Source organism: Carassius carassius, chromosome 19 (assembly GCF_963082965.1).
Source record: "Carassius carassius chromosome 19, fCarCar2.1, whole genome shotgun sequence".
In the NCBI taxonomy this organism is placed as follows: Eukaryota; Metazoa; Chordata; class Actinopteri; order Cypriniformes; family Cyprinidae; genus Carassius; species Carassius carassius.
The window spans coordinates 21,202,974-21,218,374 of NC_081773.1; the positions used below are offsets into that span (position 1 = coordinate 21,202,974).

Consider the following 15,401-nt stretch of genomic DNA (forward strand, 5'->3'; position numbering starts at 1 on the left):
TTCTTTGTATAGAAAGTTTAAAAGAACATCAGTTGTTTGAAATTGAAATCTTTATCATTCATCATAAACATGTCTTTACAGACATTTGATCAAATTCATGCATCCTTGCTAAATCGTATTCTTTTTTTTTTTTTCTTCTTGGTGACACCAAACCATTGAATCATTGTAGTATGCAAGACTACAAAATACAGGTTGGGGAAAGTAACAAATACCAAAAAAGACGCATAAATGCATTCAACAAAGATACACAATTGATCTGTTAGATATACAGGTCGCTCGGGTGCTGTGTGCTAATAGTGCAACATATCAGTGGGATAAGTTTCCATCTCCATAGCCTCGGCTGCATCCCTGTTTCTCCTCGTTCGACCCTTTAAAGGATTAAACCAATGACTTAAACTGATGAATTTTGGCCTTTATTTTAAACACTGTAGTCTATTTTAAACCTACCATGTTGTGATTAGCTAGAACACGTACAAGACACTTAACTTAAATGTCATTAAGATACATATAAAACCAAGTGTTTCAAATAAGTCATTGGTACATTACCTCATTAGATTTTCTCTTGCTTTTGCGAGGCTGCAGAAATAGAATGTTGATATTTAGATTGATTTGCCAAATGAGCACAGTGAGTTTATTGTGCATCACTGCTGGGTAAACCTCACATCAAAAACACCTCCTCAACCCACAACCCACACACTTTTCTCATATTCGTTGGCTTGATCCACTTACTTTGGTTCCTTTAGTTCTTATTTCCTGGTATTCATCACTTGTGTGTGCTCTCAATTCCTATAAAATAAACAAATCAAAGCAAATCCACCTTACACCATTGCATTACTAATATAAGTGCTCAACTGTAAACAACCACAGGAGGGCAGCAGGGATCAGAGATGTCGCACTGAAAGGTAAGAAACTTTTATCTGGGTCATCTCATCTCTCACATCATTTTTGACATGTAAGTAAGTAATATTTATTTCTATAGCACATTTCACAGACAAGGAGTCACAAAGTGCAAAAACAGTTAAATCCCAGCTGTGCAAATACCACCAAATATCACAAAAATTAGCTTCCAGACCATATTGTTAGTTAAAAGCTCTTCCAAAAAGTCTTTAGGTGTTTTTAAAATATTCTACAAGACAAGTAAGTGTTACAGACCTGATAATGTGTCTCTGGCTCCCGTCTTCTTATCTGAAATATGTAGATATGGGGTAGATGTTTGTAGGCATCTTAAAATTAGCAATTAACGTTTATCACACTGTATCATAGATTTCAAACAATATTGGAGATCAAGGCAGGAAGTAAGTTAGGTGTAGGCCTACAACACACACACTTCATATCCTTAATTTGCTGTTAATGCACTTCTATGCTCTCTCTGCTATTGTGGCTAATGTAAATATACTTATTTAGTCATTTAAAACATAAAATAATCTCACCGGTCTATCCAGTTGCTGATAATCGGAGCTCATCTGAGGCAGATCCAAGTCCTAAGAAATACAGAACGCACGTTGTCTTTTTAGTGTCATTCCAATTAGGCAGTGCTTTTGAATTTTGTCATGATAAAAAAAAATGCTTCTTTTGAAATTTAAGGAGGCATTTTAATAAAGTTAAACCCTAATTTTTAGAAGCTCTGGCCTGACTCAGGGTGGAAATTATTGAGACTTAAATGAAGTAAAAACGTATCCTACATATATTTGATTTTAACTTTAAGTATTAATGTTTAATTTGAGTTTTCCCAACCATTTCAGTAATCACAAAATATTAGATTAAAAAATTAGCAAGAGGACATGGCGGTAAACATACTCTTGCAAACAGATAAAGTGTTGTAACCATATGCAACCAGAACGCAGAATGTTAGCGTTTTCTTTGATATTTAAAGTTGTCGCCAAAAGACCTTCTGAGTTGTTCGAGATATAACACATGACAGAAAATAATACTTGTTTTTTCTAAGCCTATTTTTAAAGGGAAAAAAAGGGGACTTTATAAAATAGCAACCATGCTCATCAAAAATATGGCTACTGCAAACTAAAAGAAAGCTTTAACTTCATCTATACAAATTTGGGGTATATTATTTTATTAGATATTACACCCATGATAAGGAGATGAAAATGCACTTCATAATAGGAATGACACATTCAATATAATACACATCAACATATGAAGTATTTCCGAACCTTGAACATGAACCTTTATTTGGGAGAGTTATATATTAAAGAGAACTCACTGTATAGACAGGCTCATTGGGGTTACGGGCTGGGGGCGCAGGATCTGGAGGAACAGGCCCTTCCCTTGTAAACTAAGCGATACAAGGCAGAACACAGATAAGTGGTTAAAACCGTGAGGTACATTTCTTCACTTGGAGCAAATGGTGCATGCTAGAGCTCAACTTACCTTCTCTCTGAAGTAGAGAGCAGTGAAAATAACAGAATACAGCAGCAGAAAAACATCAAAAATATAGCAATACGTTGGGTCAAACATGGACAAGGCCTCTGCAAATAGAACAAACATTTTTTTTTAACTTCCGTAAAGTACTCTACTAAAACATGGTGTTTCGAGGTGGTAATAATAATAATAATTCTGGTTATCTATGGATGTTTTGTAATGTTTGTCTTCTTTCTTTCTTTCTTTCTCTTTCTCTGCTTAGTTGGTTTTGTGATGTTGAAAAGCAAGAAAACAAAAAAGAATACATAAGAGAATGGAAAAATGAGAGAAAATAAGTACCTCGAGTACCTAAACCATCATACAAACAGAGAAAGAAAAACATCAGTATTTAGATTAGATGATGTTAGATTAGTTTTAAGGCACATAAGAAGTTGGAAAACATTTGAAAAGTTTTATATCCCTTATATTATATTTTTTAAAGGAGGTTTAGTGATGACCTGACTATGGGCTGCGGATAAAAATGTACCTATGGCTAAATCCGGTACAATTAATAGAATGAAAGAATTTATTAAGAATAGTACACTGTCCCTTTCTGAATAAATGTAATGATTGGAACATTTAATCAGACTGCTCCACGGACTCTCTTATTTAACATAATAATCAAAACTACTTTTTACTTGATGTTTCTTGAAGACCGTAAATTGATTGTGAACAAAACAAGTCTAAATGCGTTTTCTAATAAAAACATGATTATTAACGAGTGTTACATGAAAATCTTTCAAATGCTACTATTTGCACCATGGTTTGTCATTAGTACACAACAGAAATTCAAACAAACAGACAAAAATGGAGTAACATTGCTCTGCGATATATAGAGTTTTGCATGCACTATATATTGCATTCATAATTGTTCCTCTTAAACAGAGGAAGCTGGGCCATATCCAAGTACTTTATAAGTACATTTACATTACATTTACATTTACCATAGGAGGTGTTTATATATATATATAATGTTTATATAAACAGACAATGATTAGATAAATGCATTCAAAGAATTTTTTTTTTCGAAAATTGATGTTACCAACCTATTGTAGTACTGAAATCTGTTTTGTACCTTTGTAATACACTGATGACACTAAAAGCAGGTTGTGATGAGAGTCACATGATGTCTTTGAAATATTAACATATATAGAAGGTGCACAGTGTCATTTACACAAACACTTAACATCATAATAGTAACACACATGAAACTGAAATAATGCAAACATTAAACATTAATTTAACAACATTAGTTGTAACTTACAACTCTAATGTGCAAAACCTATAAGAAAAAAAATAAGAAGAAACATAGGTATTTCAACCAAAAAAACACATCAAATTTGAAATGTAACACTGGGAATTTTGGGAATGTTAATTTACTTTACTTTTTCACTTCCAAAAATACTGTCATATGGTATACTACCATAAAATTACATGTAATGTCCAATACCGTTTTTCACCGTGTATAGTAGGGGAATTTACCGTCTTTTACCATTAAATTTACATAATTTTATTTACAGTGTATGCTTTGTCAACAGACTTAATTCGGCATTTACTATGATCTTAAACTATTGCAATTGTTTGGTAGCCTATTGAAATATTATTTTAGACAATTCTTGCATAATTAAACATCAAAGGGATGATTATCATGGGAGATTTTAATATTCACGTTGATAATGCAAATGATACATTAGGACTTGCGTTTACTGACCTAATAAACTCCTTTGGAGTCAAGCAAAATGTCACCGGGCCCACTCATCGTTTTAATCATACGCTAGATCTAATTATATCGCATGGAATCGATCTTACTGCTATAGATATTGTACCCCAATGTGATGATATTACAGACCATTTCCTTGTATCGTGCATGCTGCGTATAACTGATATTAACTATATGTCTCAGCGTTACCGTCTGGGCAGAACTATTGTTCCAGCCACCAAAGACAGATTCGCAAATAACCTGCCTGATCTATCTCAACTGCTATTTGTACCCAAAAATACACATGAATTAGACGAAATTACTGACAACATGGGCACTATTTTCTCTAATACATTAGAAGCTGTTGCCCCCATCAAATTGAAAAAGGTTAGAGAAAAACGTACTGTACCATGGTATAACAGTAATACTCACTCTCTCAAGAAAGTAACTCGTAGTCTTGAACGCAAATGGAGAAAAACTAACTTGGAAGTTTTTAAAATTGCATGGAAAAACAGTATGTCCAGCTATAGACAGGCTCTAAAAACTGCTAGGGCAGAGCATATCCACAAACTCATTGAAAATAACCAAAACAATCCAAGGTTTTTATTTAGCACAGTGGCTAAATTAACAAATTACCAGACGCCACCTGATTCAAATATTCCACCAACGTTAAATAGTAATGACTTTATGAATTTCTTCACTGATAAAATAGATAACATTAGAAATACAATAGCGAATGTAGATTCTACAGCGTCTAACACTTCAGTTTCATCCATCGCACCCAAAAATAAACTGCAGTGCTTTACAAATATAGGACAGGAAGAGCTAAATAAACTTATCACTGTATCTAAACCAACAACATGTTTATTAGATCCTGTACCCACTAAATTACTGAAAGAGTTGTTACCTGTAGCCGAAGAACCGCTGCTCAATATTATTAACTCGTCGTTATCTTTAGGTCACGTCCCAAAACCATTCAAGCTGGCGGTTATCAAGCCTCTTATTAAGAAACCAAAACTAGATCCTAGTGTACTGGCAAATTATAGGCCTATTTCAAATCTTCCATTTATGTCTAAAATTTTAGAAAAAGTTGTGTCTGCTCAATTGAGCACCTTCCTGCATAAAAATGATCTGTATGAAGAATTTCAGTCAGGTTTTAGGCCCCACCATAGCACAGAAACTGCACTTGTTAAAATTACAAATGACCTGCTTCTTGCGTCAGATCAAGGCTGCATCTCATTTCTAGTCTTACTTGATCTTAGTGCTGCGTTCGACACCATAGATCATGACATACTCCTAGATCGATTACAAAACTATACAGGTATTCAAGGGCAGGCTCTAAGATGGTTTAGATCCTACCTGTCCGATCGCTACCATTTTGTTTACTTAAATGGGGTGTCATCTCATTTATCATCAGTAAAATATGGAGTGCCACAAGGATCCGTCCTAGGTCCCCTTCTATTTTCAATATACATGTTTCCCCTTGGTAATATTATTAGAAAATACGGAATTAGCTTCCACTGTTATGCTGATGATACTCAGCTATATATCTCAACGAGACCAGATGAAACCTCTAAATTATCTAAGCTAACAGAGTGTGTTAAAAATGTAAAAGATTGGATGACAAATAATTTTCTCCAATTAAATTCGGATAAGACAGAGATATTAATTATTGGACCAAAAAACACCACACAGAATCTTGTAGATTACAATCTGCAACTAGACGGATGTACTGTTACTTCCTCTACAGTCAGAAATCTGGGTGTTATATTAGACAGCAATTTGTCTTTTGAAAATCATATTTCCAATGTTACAAAAACCGCATTCTTCCATCTTAGAAACATTGCCAAGCTACGAAACATGTTATCTGTTTCTGATGCAGAAAAGCTAGTTCATGCATTTATGACCTCTAGACTGGACTATTGTAATGGACTTCTAGGTGGTTGTCCTGCTTCGTCAATAAACAAGCTACAGGTAGTCCAAAATGCAGCAGCTAGAGTCCTTACCAGGTCAAGAAAATATGATCATATTACCCCAATTTTACAGTCTCTGCACTGGCTACCTATTAAGTTCCGTATCTGTTACAAATTATCATTACTTACCTATAAGGCCCTAAATGGTTTAGCTCCTGCGTACCTAACTAGCCTTCTACCACGCTACAACCCATCACGCACCCTAAGGTCACAAAACGCTGGACTTTTGGTAGTTCCTAGGATAGCAAAGTCCACTAAAGGAGGTAGAGCTTTTTCACATTTGGCTCCCAAACTCTGGAATAGCCTTCCTGATAATGTTCGGGGTTCAGACACACTCTCTCTGTTTAAATCTAGATTAAAAACGCATCTCTTTCGCCAAGCATTCGAATAATGTATCTCTTAAATTGTGAGTGTAGTTGCATCTGCATTTTTATTCTTTAGCTTGGGTTAAACTAATTTTACTTTGTTGGATCAGCAGCTATGCTAATGATGTCTCTATTTTGTTTCTATGTTTTGCCACGGGATTTACATCCCGTGGTAACTAGGATTTACACAAGCTCCAGTCTGGATCCAGAACACCCGAGAAGAGATGATGCTGACCCTCAGAGGACCCCAGATGATGCTAACCTTGAATCAACAAACAGAACTAACAATTATTGCTACATGTGTGACTGCATCCTATAATTACTATTAATTAATAATATTGATAGTTCATCATCTAGCTGACTACGTCTTGTATTATTATTATTATTTTTATTTTTCTAAAATCCTGTCAAACGTGCACAAACTACTAGCTACTACTAAATATTGTAGAAACATAATTTTCTGTAAAGTTGCTTTGTAATGATTTGTATTGTAAAAAGCGCTATACAAATAAACTTGAATTGAATTGAATTGAATTGAATTATCATTCCTCACTCTCATCCATAATTTGTTTCTACATTAAGAACATTTATTGGTTCACAAAACAAATCTTTATAAAAAAACTGCACTCGTGCCTTCCTTTTTGAGGCAGAAGGGGCCCAAGCTCCTCTATATATCTCTCTGTGATCTCTGTGTAAATGTGTGTGTGTGTGTGTGTGTCATCTAGTTTGGTGGTTTCTCTGCATGGCTCTAGTCAAGTGCAAGAATGAGCACAAAACAATGAAGTCCCCACTGCAGTACTGCAGATCAAGTAGGTGTTTATGGGGGCTGGTGAATGAAGGTTAGCAAACTGACCACACACCTTTCACATATCATAGGGGTAAAAAGCCCTTTTCTTCTGCAGGATCATTGCATACAGAAACAAGGACTATACAGCATATAAAGTTAAACAAATAAAATCTTTATACACTCAAAAAAAAAAAAAAAAACTAAACTAAACAAAACAATGTACTGTTATTGTATTAAAGTGATTTTTTGTTGTTGTTGTGTTTTTGTGTTAACGCGTTGCATAAAATTGACAGATAATGTCCCAGCAGATTATTTTTCAGTTTGCATTTATCACTAATGCATTACTTAGCTGAATTTTGTTTAATATAAAACAATGATTCATTACAAATTTACTATTCAGATACATTGCAAATTTAAAATCGTTAGTGATGATGGAAAGGTTGTAGGTTTTATTATTTTAGGCCCCAATTACCTTGAAGAAGCTATTAATACTAAAATTAAGTTATTTACCTAGTGTGATTCTATTCAATATACAGTATTACAGCAACACAGAATCACAATGAATTAAGAAAACAGAAATATATTTATATATATTATTTTTAATATATTTATATTTTTTTAATTAGGCAACATTGACTGATTAAGATAGCATTATTATATACAACAGATTCAACGATTTTGCACTTTGTTCCAAATGTCAGAAATATCTAGTATGTGTATTTGAATTTGGGCTAAAATCATTGTACATTTAAAATGTATATGTAAAAGGGCTATGCTGTCAGTTATCTATTTTTTCACTGTTGGCTGAAACTTGCACGTAAATTCCTTCAGTTACGGTGGGACATATTTAATAGATATCGAGAAATTAGTTTGTTGTCCTTTTGGCATTTTTTGTTATTAATTTGCAAGACAAACGTTTTGTGTATTTGTGCAAATGCAAAAGTTCAGGCATGTTTCTAAAATATTACTAAACATTCCTTTAACTAATACTAATATTTTTTTCCTTAAAAAAAAAAAGTTTGCTTTCAGCGTTTTTACTAAATCAACTGTGTTTGAATTTGCTTGTTGTACTAAAGCTTTTGCATCCAATGAATTGACCTGGCAAATAGATATCAAAACAATTATTCCATAATTAAGTATTTATACTGAATATATCATCACCTTCTGCATGATTTGTTGCTGTATTTGTTTTACTATAACTTTTTAAATAACACTTAAAACAACCACTTCAATTAAATAATATTATAAATGATAATAAAAAAAATATATATAATTACTTGTTTGTTTCAAATTAAATTTGGTAAATACGAATAATAATCAAAGTAAGCTACAATAGGTGTGTCTACGCGGCCAATAATGTTGTTGACTTTTAAAAAGCTGCTATTTGCTGACCCTGTCAATTTTGACCTCGAGTTTCGTAAAAAGATAGTGTGGGTTTCAGAGATGGATCCTACTTTTTGAATCTCAGGAAACAACATTTAAGAATGAAGATGACAGTTACAAACCATCATACTAATGCTGAACCTTTCAACTTTTTATACATTATTTTGAAAACACAGTAGTGTATTGCACAGTCGTCACAGCTGTTAAATTTTATGCTACAAGAGTCTTGCTGAGTGTACAGGGAAACTAAAATGGCCACATGACGATGTCCTAGTGTTTGACCTCAATGTTCTTTACAGGAGAAAACACACAAAAGAATTTCTAAACATTCACTCCAGCGACAAATACAGATTTCACAACCCATACAGCAGCGAAGAATACAGATTTCACAACCTATAAATGAACCATCAAAACTGTGTGCTGAATGTGCTAGATGTATGTATGCAATACGTATGTAGAGAGCAAGAGAAATGATTTTACCTGTGGAGGACACATGTGAGGCCAAGAACAAAAGAGAGATTGTCCTGCTCATTTCCATTACATTCCTTAAAATGACTGAGTTTCTTTGGATGCCGTATCGTCCTGTTGCTTGACCTGTAAGTGTCGTGCAACAGTTTTTAACCTTTCTGTATTGATTGCTTCTACTGTGTTAGTCTTTTACCTAACAGGAAATGGCCCTAGCCCTGGGTTTTCTGTTCTAGTGAATGACAACCTCTGCCTCCACCAAAGAGTTTCTTGTCCTATCATCTCAAAAAAGTCTCACCATCATTTCCTGTTTATTTTTAGACCATCTTCACACTAACATTGTCTTTCATCAGTATTGCAGGTTACGAAAGTTACACTGTCTGCTGAGTTTGTTTTTTCCATTTTAGCGCCATTGGTTTGATGTATTTGAAAACTTATTTTTCCCCTGCAGGAAATCATGCACACTAGAAATATTTGTTCTAACAGTTAAGACAAAAATAAAATCAGGCAATATCTTCAAAGCAGAGATCAAAAACTTCACCTGTAACTCTTATAAAAAATGTATCAACTTCTACTTTTTAATTGAAAATATTTTGCAACTTTCATTTCACAAGCTAGTTTGTACATTTTGTGCCCCCTGCTGTTCTGCAATTGCCATTGGTGTGGTTCTGTATTTTTTTTTAAACACCAGTACAATACTAGCTTAAATTAGTATAATGTTTCTTTAGCAAGGGCACAGCGAACAGAGAACATTGCCAGAACTTTGTCTAACATTTTGGCACAGTTCCCTAAAAGTTATGAACAAACATTCTTAAAGTAACATTAAATGAACTTTCATTCTAAGTCATGTGGTCTTTGATAATGTTTTCAAAATGTTAGCACAAAAACATTATTTATTCATTGTTCATAGCATTTTTTCCCCCTGAACTGTTTTCTTTTTTATGTTCGTCTATAAATTATGTGTTTCAGAATGTGTAGAGACCATCAAGAAAAGGGTTTAAAAACATAAAAACTAGACATTTTGAATTTTCAAAGAAAATCCAGAAATAACGTTCTTATAATGAGAACTTTAGCAAAACATTATTTTTGTTAGCTGGGGGTCAAATATATAATGGTCGATTTTAACCAAAAGTTTTTAATATTTTCTCATTTCATAAATGTCAGATCTATATTTTGTATATTTATTAATCACAATATTTGCGGTACATCATTTTTAACTGATTTGTATTCATAAGGCATGTTCCACTGTGACTTCATATAGAGTGACAACAATCTACATGATTTACTGTATCTTTTTTCCTGGGTAATAATGTTGGAAATGTTCAATAGCTTTAAAGTATTTAAAGTTTCTATCACTTGTCTGTGCAGACACTGATTTTTCACAATAAATCTTCCTTTAGAAATATTCACTGGAGTTAAAACACTAGCCCCAGTCTCCCTCATAATTGCTGCAAGTTTTAGATAAATTTCATAAGATCACTATGGCTCTTTAAATAATACATTGCAAGCAACATAAAAGGGTAAAAGGACAGGTATCACACTTCTGTGATGGCTTTGCGGAATGTTCCTAAAATCTTTCACCTCCTTGTAAATTGTCTCTGTGGTGTGACACTTAGGAGTATCTTAAGTCACATGCATCCTCATTCCATTGCTCTTTTCATCAATTATTGTAGATCATTTATGTGTAGCTACTTTTAAATCTATCTAGCCTACATTTTTATGATATTTCACCATTCATTAGCTACCACTTAACGACCGGGAACATAGGCCTAGGCAATAACTTGTTTATAATTGTCCAAATATTAATCACGATTAATCAAAATGCAAAACACACACACAAACAGCTGATAATGTGGCCCGTTATTATCCAATCACACGATGAGATACTACACTACATGAAATGTTATGCAAGGATGTGTATTTTTACGATTATTTGAATTATTTTATAAGTCACTGATTATCCAGGAACTAATAATTTATCACAACAGCTTACAGAAATATTAATTTATATGACTGAAATGTGATACGTCATGAATCATTTATTATTATTTAATTTGTTATCGGTATGGATAGCAGCACTCCATGGTACGCTGTGTTCTATAATTTCTAAAACAACAACAAAAAAATGCATTTAAAAGACAAAAACAACAACAGGATGCGCATGCGCACTTCTTTTACTGTCTATGGATGCTAGCAGTCGCTCACATGACGCCAGTGTTTCTGCTGCGGTTACGAGAAACTAAACAAATCTGAGCTAGTGCGTTTATCAGATGTAGATTTGGCACAGCGTCAGTTCAAAGCGTATACGTCTGCACCATAACACAGTTATCGGAAGAGTCCGTTTGAAGGCGCATACTGCACAGTCTGCCATCATCTGTTTTGATTTACTTTGGCGAGAAACATGATCCCCGTCATACGCGAACAAAACATGCTCTCCGCGACGATTTTTAGCCTGCTGTTAGGTAAGTTTGATTGAAATATTGTGTATTTTGAGCTACAGGACTATTTTGTATGGTTATATTTTGGTTAATTAATAATAAGAAACGGTCCAGTCCATATAACGTATTTATGGGGGACGCTAGAGTGTTTTTCTTTCTTAATTTAATGTTTCTTTCTTATGTTTTTTTTTTTTTTTTAATGATAATTGTTATTCCTGAAAAAAACGGCGTACGTATGCCTGCTGTGTAAGAAAAGCTGAATATTTCTCTTTTGGAGTGAAATATCTGTACATATTTACAGATATAACTTGTAAAACTACCATATCCGTGCTGTTTTTTGACAAGCAGTAATAACATTTTTAAATGTGCACATATTGAATATATATTTTTTAAATTAAAAACCTTTATAAAATTAAGAAATTAGATGATTATGTACTTTTAGTAAGGCTCAGTAGCTATATATAAAAATGAAACTGTACAACCTGTCATACAATTTACTTCATATAATAATTATGATAGTAACAAAAAAATACATTGCTTGCTTGGTGAATCAGCAGCATTTAGTACACAAATACAATGCATCCATGTCAACAGCTGTTAGTATAAAGTCTAATATTAGTGCAGCATTAACCCTAACCAGTGCCACAACTCATCTAAAGCCTTTTAAAATATAATGACATTTCCATTCCAGCTCTAACTATACATCATACTTTGACTGCTGATGTTCCACCCACTGGGGTCGCCCCTGAAACCAGCTCTCCTCCAGCTTCTCCTGCAACCCCCGGACCCCCCGAGCGAGGCAGCTACAATGTCACCAATGCCTCTGATGCTGTCTGTCTCTTGGCACGGATGGGACTGCAACTCAACATTAGCTTTATTTCGAGCCCTCATGACAAGGTACTTGCACATGCAACTTTCACTTTCATTGGACAGGAGTAGCTTGAAACATTCTGCTAAATATCTCCTTTTCTGTTCAGTGGGTAAACAAACAAACTTTTTTTAAAATGACAATTTAATTTTCCATTCTTAGCTTGTTGTGCACCTGAGATGACACAAGGGAAGGACATGCATGCTTAATTTCTATGACACGATCATTTTATGATTATAATTCAGAGTAATGAAGGTTTAGTCCTTATTTGTAAATGTAATCTAAATGTAAACATACCTTTCTTTCCAGACTGTCCAGGAAGTCTTGAACGTGCATCCAAACCTGGTTAAATCCTCTGGATCCTGTGATCCGGACAGTGCAACTCTCATGCTCACTGAGGACAACATTACTCTGACTTTCAGCTTTTCTTTGGTAAATTTCGCATCTCCTCCAATTATTTACCCTAATGGCCTCTTAAATTATTCAGTCCATGTTGGTATTATCATAACGTATGTAATATGCTTGTTTCCTTTTCAGAATTCCACATCGAACAAGTATCATCTTAGTGGGTTGGAGTTGTCAGCTGCATTGCCTGATGTGGCTAGTAAGTCAGTATTAAATATTCCATGTTTTAATATGTTTAGTTTTTAAATCTGAGCAAATTATTATTTGTAATTTTTTGCCCAGAGCGCCTTGTTTTCAGGAACACTTCTCTGAACTACATGGTGGGAACCCTGGGCCACTCTTACATGTGTCAGAAGGAGAAGACCTTGAGCGTTACACAGGATTTCTCTCTCAACAGCTTCCAGCTTCAAGTGCAGCCTTTTAGCGTCAATGGAGATTTTGGAGCAGGTTTTTTTTTTCTTTTCTCTCTTTTAACATGTCTTAGTTTTGTCCTTTAATTCTTCAAGGAATGTTCTGGGTTCAACTCAAGATTAATCCATGGCATAAATGCTTAGTTGTCATAACAATGTGAAGCTTATAAACTCCATAACTTTTACATAAGATTACTGTGTCATTCATCCACTCCAATAAAAATGACACACAACAATATTACTATATATATAGTATATTTACACAACCACACAAACACATTTTTTCCAGAAATGATGTTTTCTCCAAATTTTTTTTTTTATTTTTTTCACCACCATCTCCCTTTCTTTCCTCTTGCTCCATCTCTGTTCTAGCTGAGGAGTGTGATCTAGATGAGGACGACATGTTGATTCCCATTATTGTGGGTGCTGCGTTGGCTCTTCTAGTGCTCATCGTGATCCTGGCTTACCTTATTGGCAGGAAAAGAAGTCATGCGGGCTACCAGACCATCTAACCTCATGTAATCTTCAAGCCAGGATATGTACCACTGATGTCTGCTCTCATCTGGATTCAACAACACTACGACAACTGCAGCTGCCTAGTTTTCAACCCGCCCTGCCCTCTGCTGGTGTCTTACCCTGCCACCACTCAGGTGGACCTGTGCTTCCTGGACTTTTTGTTGTATTATGTTAAACATAGTATAATTAATGCATACTTAAGGGTGCAGGGCAAAATCAAAGGAGTGTTTGAGGCTCTAGGTCATGCTAAGGTATTGTTTCCAGGAACCAGATTATGCTTATCTAGAGGAATGCCTGGTGTTTGTTGTTATTTAGGCTTAATCTGGGTTAGAAAGCATGATCTGTTTGGTACCTCATATTCTTAAATTTAACCTCATGCATTTATTTATATAAATACAAGGATTTAGAGAAAACTGATGATGCCGTTACTGCTCAGTCTAAAAGGGACTAGATATTTAACACTACTTCCTGATCTCAAAGTTCTCATTTGGAGTTGAACACTATACAAGACTCAGCTTTTGGGATTCAACATTTTGGGAGAAAAATAATTAATTTAATACTGTTACAAAGCCTTGCATAATAGTGTTGAGTCAGAAGTCAATTTGGTACTGAGTTTTAATGAAAAGAAATTCCACATCTAGACTGGATCTTTCCAGATCTGCTGAGGCAGTGTGTACAGAAGATACTCTGCTAACTTGTACAAATGGAAAATCCACTTTCTAGAATAGAATACCCTTGAAAAACACTAAAAAGCTTTGTTTCCCTCTCATGCTACGTATCAAAACTATAGCCTGCTTGCTTCCATTTAGCACTGTATTCACACTCAAAAATGTTAAAAGGTAAATTCTGCTAGAGTGAGGAAATATTATGGTTTTGCACTACTGGATGGTCAAAGGGTATGATTCACACTAACACAACAGGAAGTTCTGAATAACTTGAAGTAGGTTTAGACTATTATAGACCCAGGTAAATGGTTAACTGTTACAAAAGGTGTGCACTAAAACTTGCTTGAATCTCTCCTTTATAATGCATCTTCATATGGAATAACTGCATAAGTGGAATTGTGGATACTGAAGTGTTGCCTTGATTGCTATGAACTTCATGTTTTAAAGGAATGCCATTCTAAGTTTCTAAATAAAGAGAAAAATAAAAGACAAGAAAAAGAGTTTGCTTGTTCATTATCTTTATTTAGTTAAAACATTTAGTTATAACACAAAACTGATTGCTATTAGTAAAAAAAAAAAAAAAAAGAAAGGAAAAAAAGTGAATACCTCTTAGATTGTTTACTCAATGAAAATTCAAAATATCTACCAGTAAATATCAGTAGGTTACAGATCATACAGGTTTGGAACAGAAATGCTTGATAACATTTTTTTGGGGGTGAACTACTGTTCAAAGGGTTGGGGTCATTAAAATCTTTTGGAAAATGAATACTTTTATTAAGCAAGGACACATTAAATTGATCAAAAGTCACATTTAATATGTTACAAAAGCATTCAATAAATGCTTTCTTGATTTTCCATCAATAAAACAACATTTAGCATGGTATCCATGAAAGATTACGATCCATGAAAACACCACATCAGCAAATTAAAATGATTTCTAAAGGCTCGTGTGACACTGAAGCTTTTGCCAACACATGGATAAATTGCATCTTTAAACTTTTCTATAAAAATA

General features: G+C 34.2%; 2 protein-coding genes across 2 annotated transcripts; one reads left to right on the forward strand and one right to left on the reverse strand.

Moving 5' to 3' along the window:
• Window positions 1–9,317, reverse strand: LOC132094766 (T-cell surface glycoprotein CD3 zeta chain-like). The gene is made up of 8 exons (XM_059499410.1): window positions 9,103–9,317; window positions 2,386–2,483; window positions 2,219–2,290; window positions 1,431–1,481; window positions 1,153–1,185; window positions 730–786; window positions 547–576; window positions 1–368 (listed from the first exon to the last, which is right to left on the reverse strand). The coding sequence occupies exons 1-8, from the start codon at window positions 9,158–9,160 to the stop codon at window positions 291–293; spliced, it is 477 nt and encodes a 158-aa protein (XP_059355393.1). The 5' UTR covers window positions 9,161–9,317; the 3' UTR covers window positions 1–290.
• Window positions 9,318–11,259: 1,942 nt separating this feature from the next.
• Window positions 11,260–14,890, forward strand: LOC132095368 (lysosome-associated membrane glycoprotein 1-like). Its single transcript, XM_059500277.1, has 6 exons — window positions 11,260–11,549; window positions 12,217–12,422; window positions 12,703–12,825; window positions 12,931–12,997; window positions 13,081–13,245; window positions 13,581–14,890. Exons 1-6 carry the CDS (start codon window positions 11,489–11,491, stop codon window positions 13,718–13,720), a joined length of 762 nt encoding a protein of 253 aa, XP_059356260.1. The 5' UTR covers window positions 11,260–11,488; the 3' UTR covers window positions 13,721–14,890.
• The last annotated feature ends 511 nt before the right edge of the window (window positions 14,891–15,401 follow it).

Excerpts from the sequence above, each read along its gene's own strand:
- LOC132094766 (XM_059499410.1), bottom strand. The coding sequence starts at position 9,160 with ATGGAAATGAGCAGGACAATCTCTCTTTTGTTCTTGGCCTCACATGTG. Across the intron at positions 2,291-2,385 it reads CTCTCTACTTCAGAGAGAAG|TTTACAAGGGAAGGGCCTGT; the intron begins GTAAGTTGAGCT and ends TGTATCGCTTAG. Across the intron at positions 787-1,152 it reads AGCCAGAGACACATTATCAG|GAATTGAGAGCACACACAAG; the intron begins GTCTGTAACACT and ends TTTATTTTATAG.
- LOC132095368 (XM_059500277.1), top strand. The coding sequence starts at position 11,489 with ATGATCCCCGTCATACGCGAACAAAACATGCTCTCCGCGACGATTTTT. Across the intron at positions 11,550-12,216 it reads GATTTTTAGCCTGCTGTTAG|CTCTAACTATACATCATACT; the intron begins GTAAGTTTGATT and ends TTTCCATTCCAG. Across the intron at positions 12,998-13,080 it reads TGCATTGCCTGATGTGGCTA|AGCGCCTTGTTTTCAGGAAC; the intron begins GTAAGTCAGTAT and ends TTTTTTGCCCAG.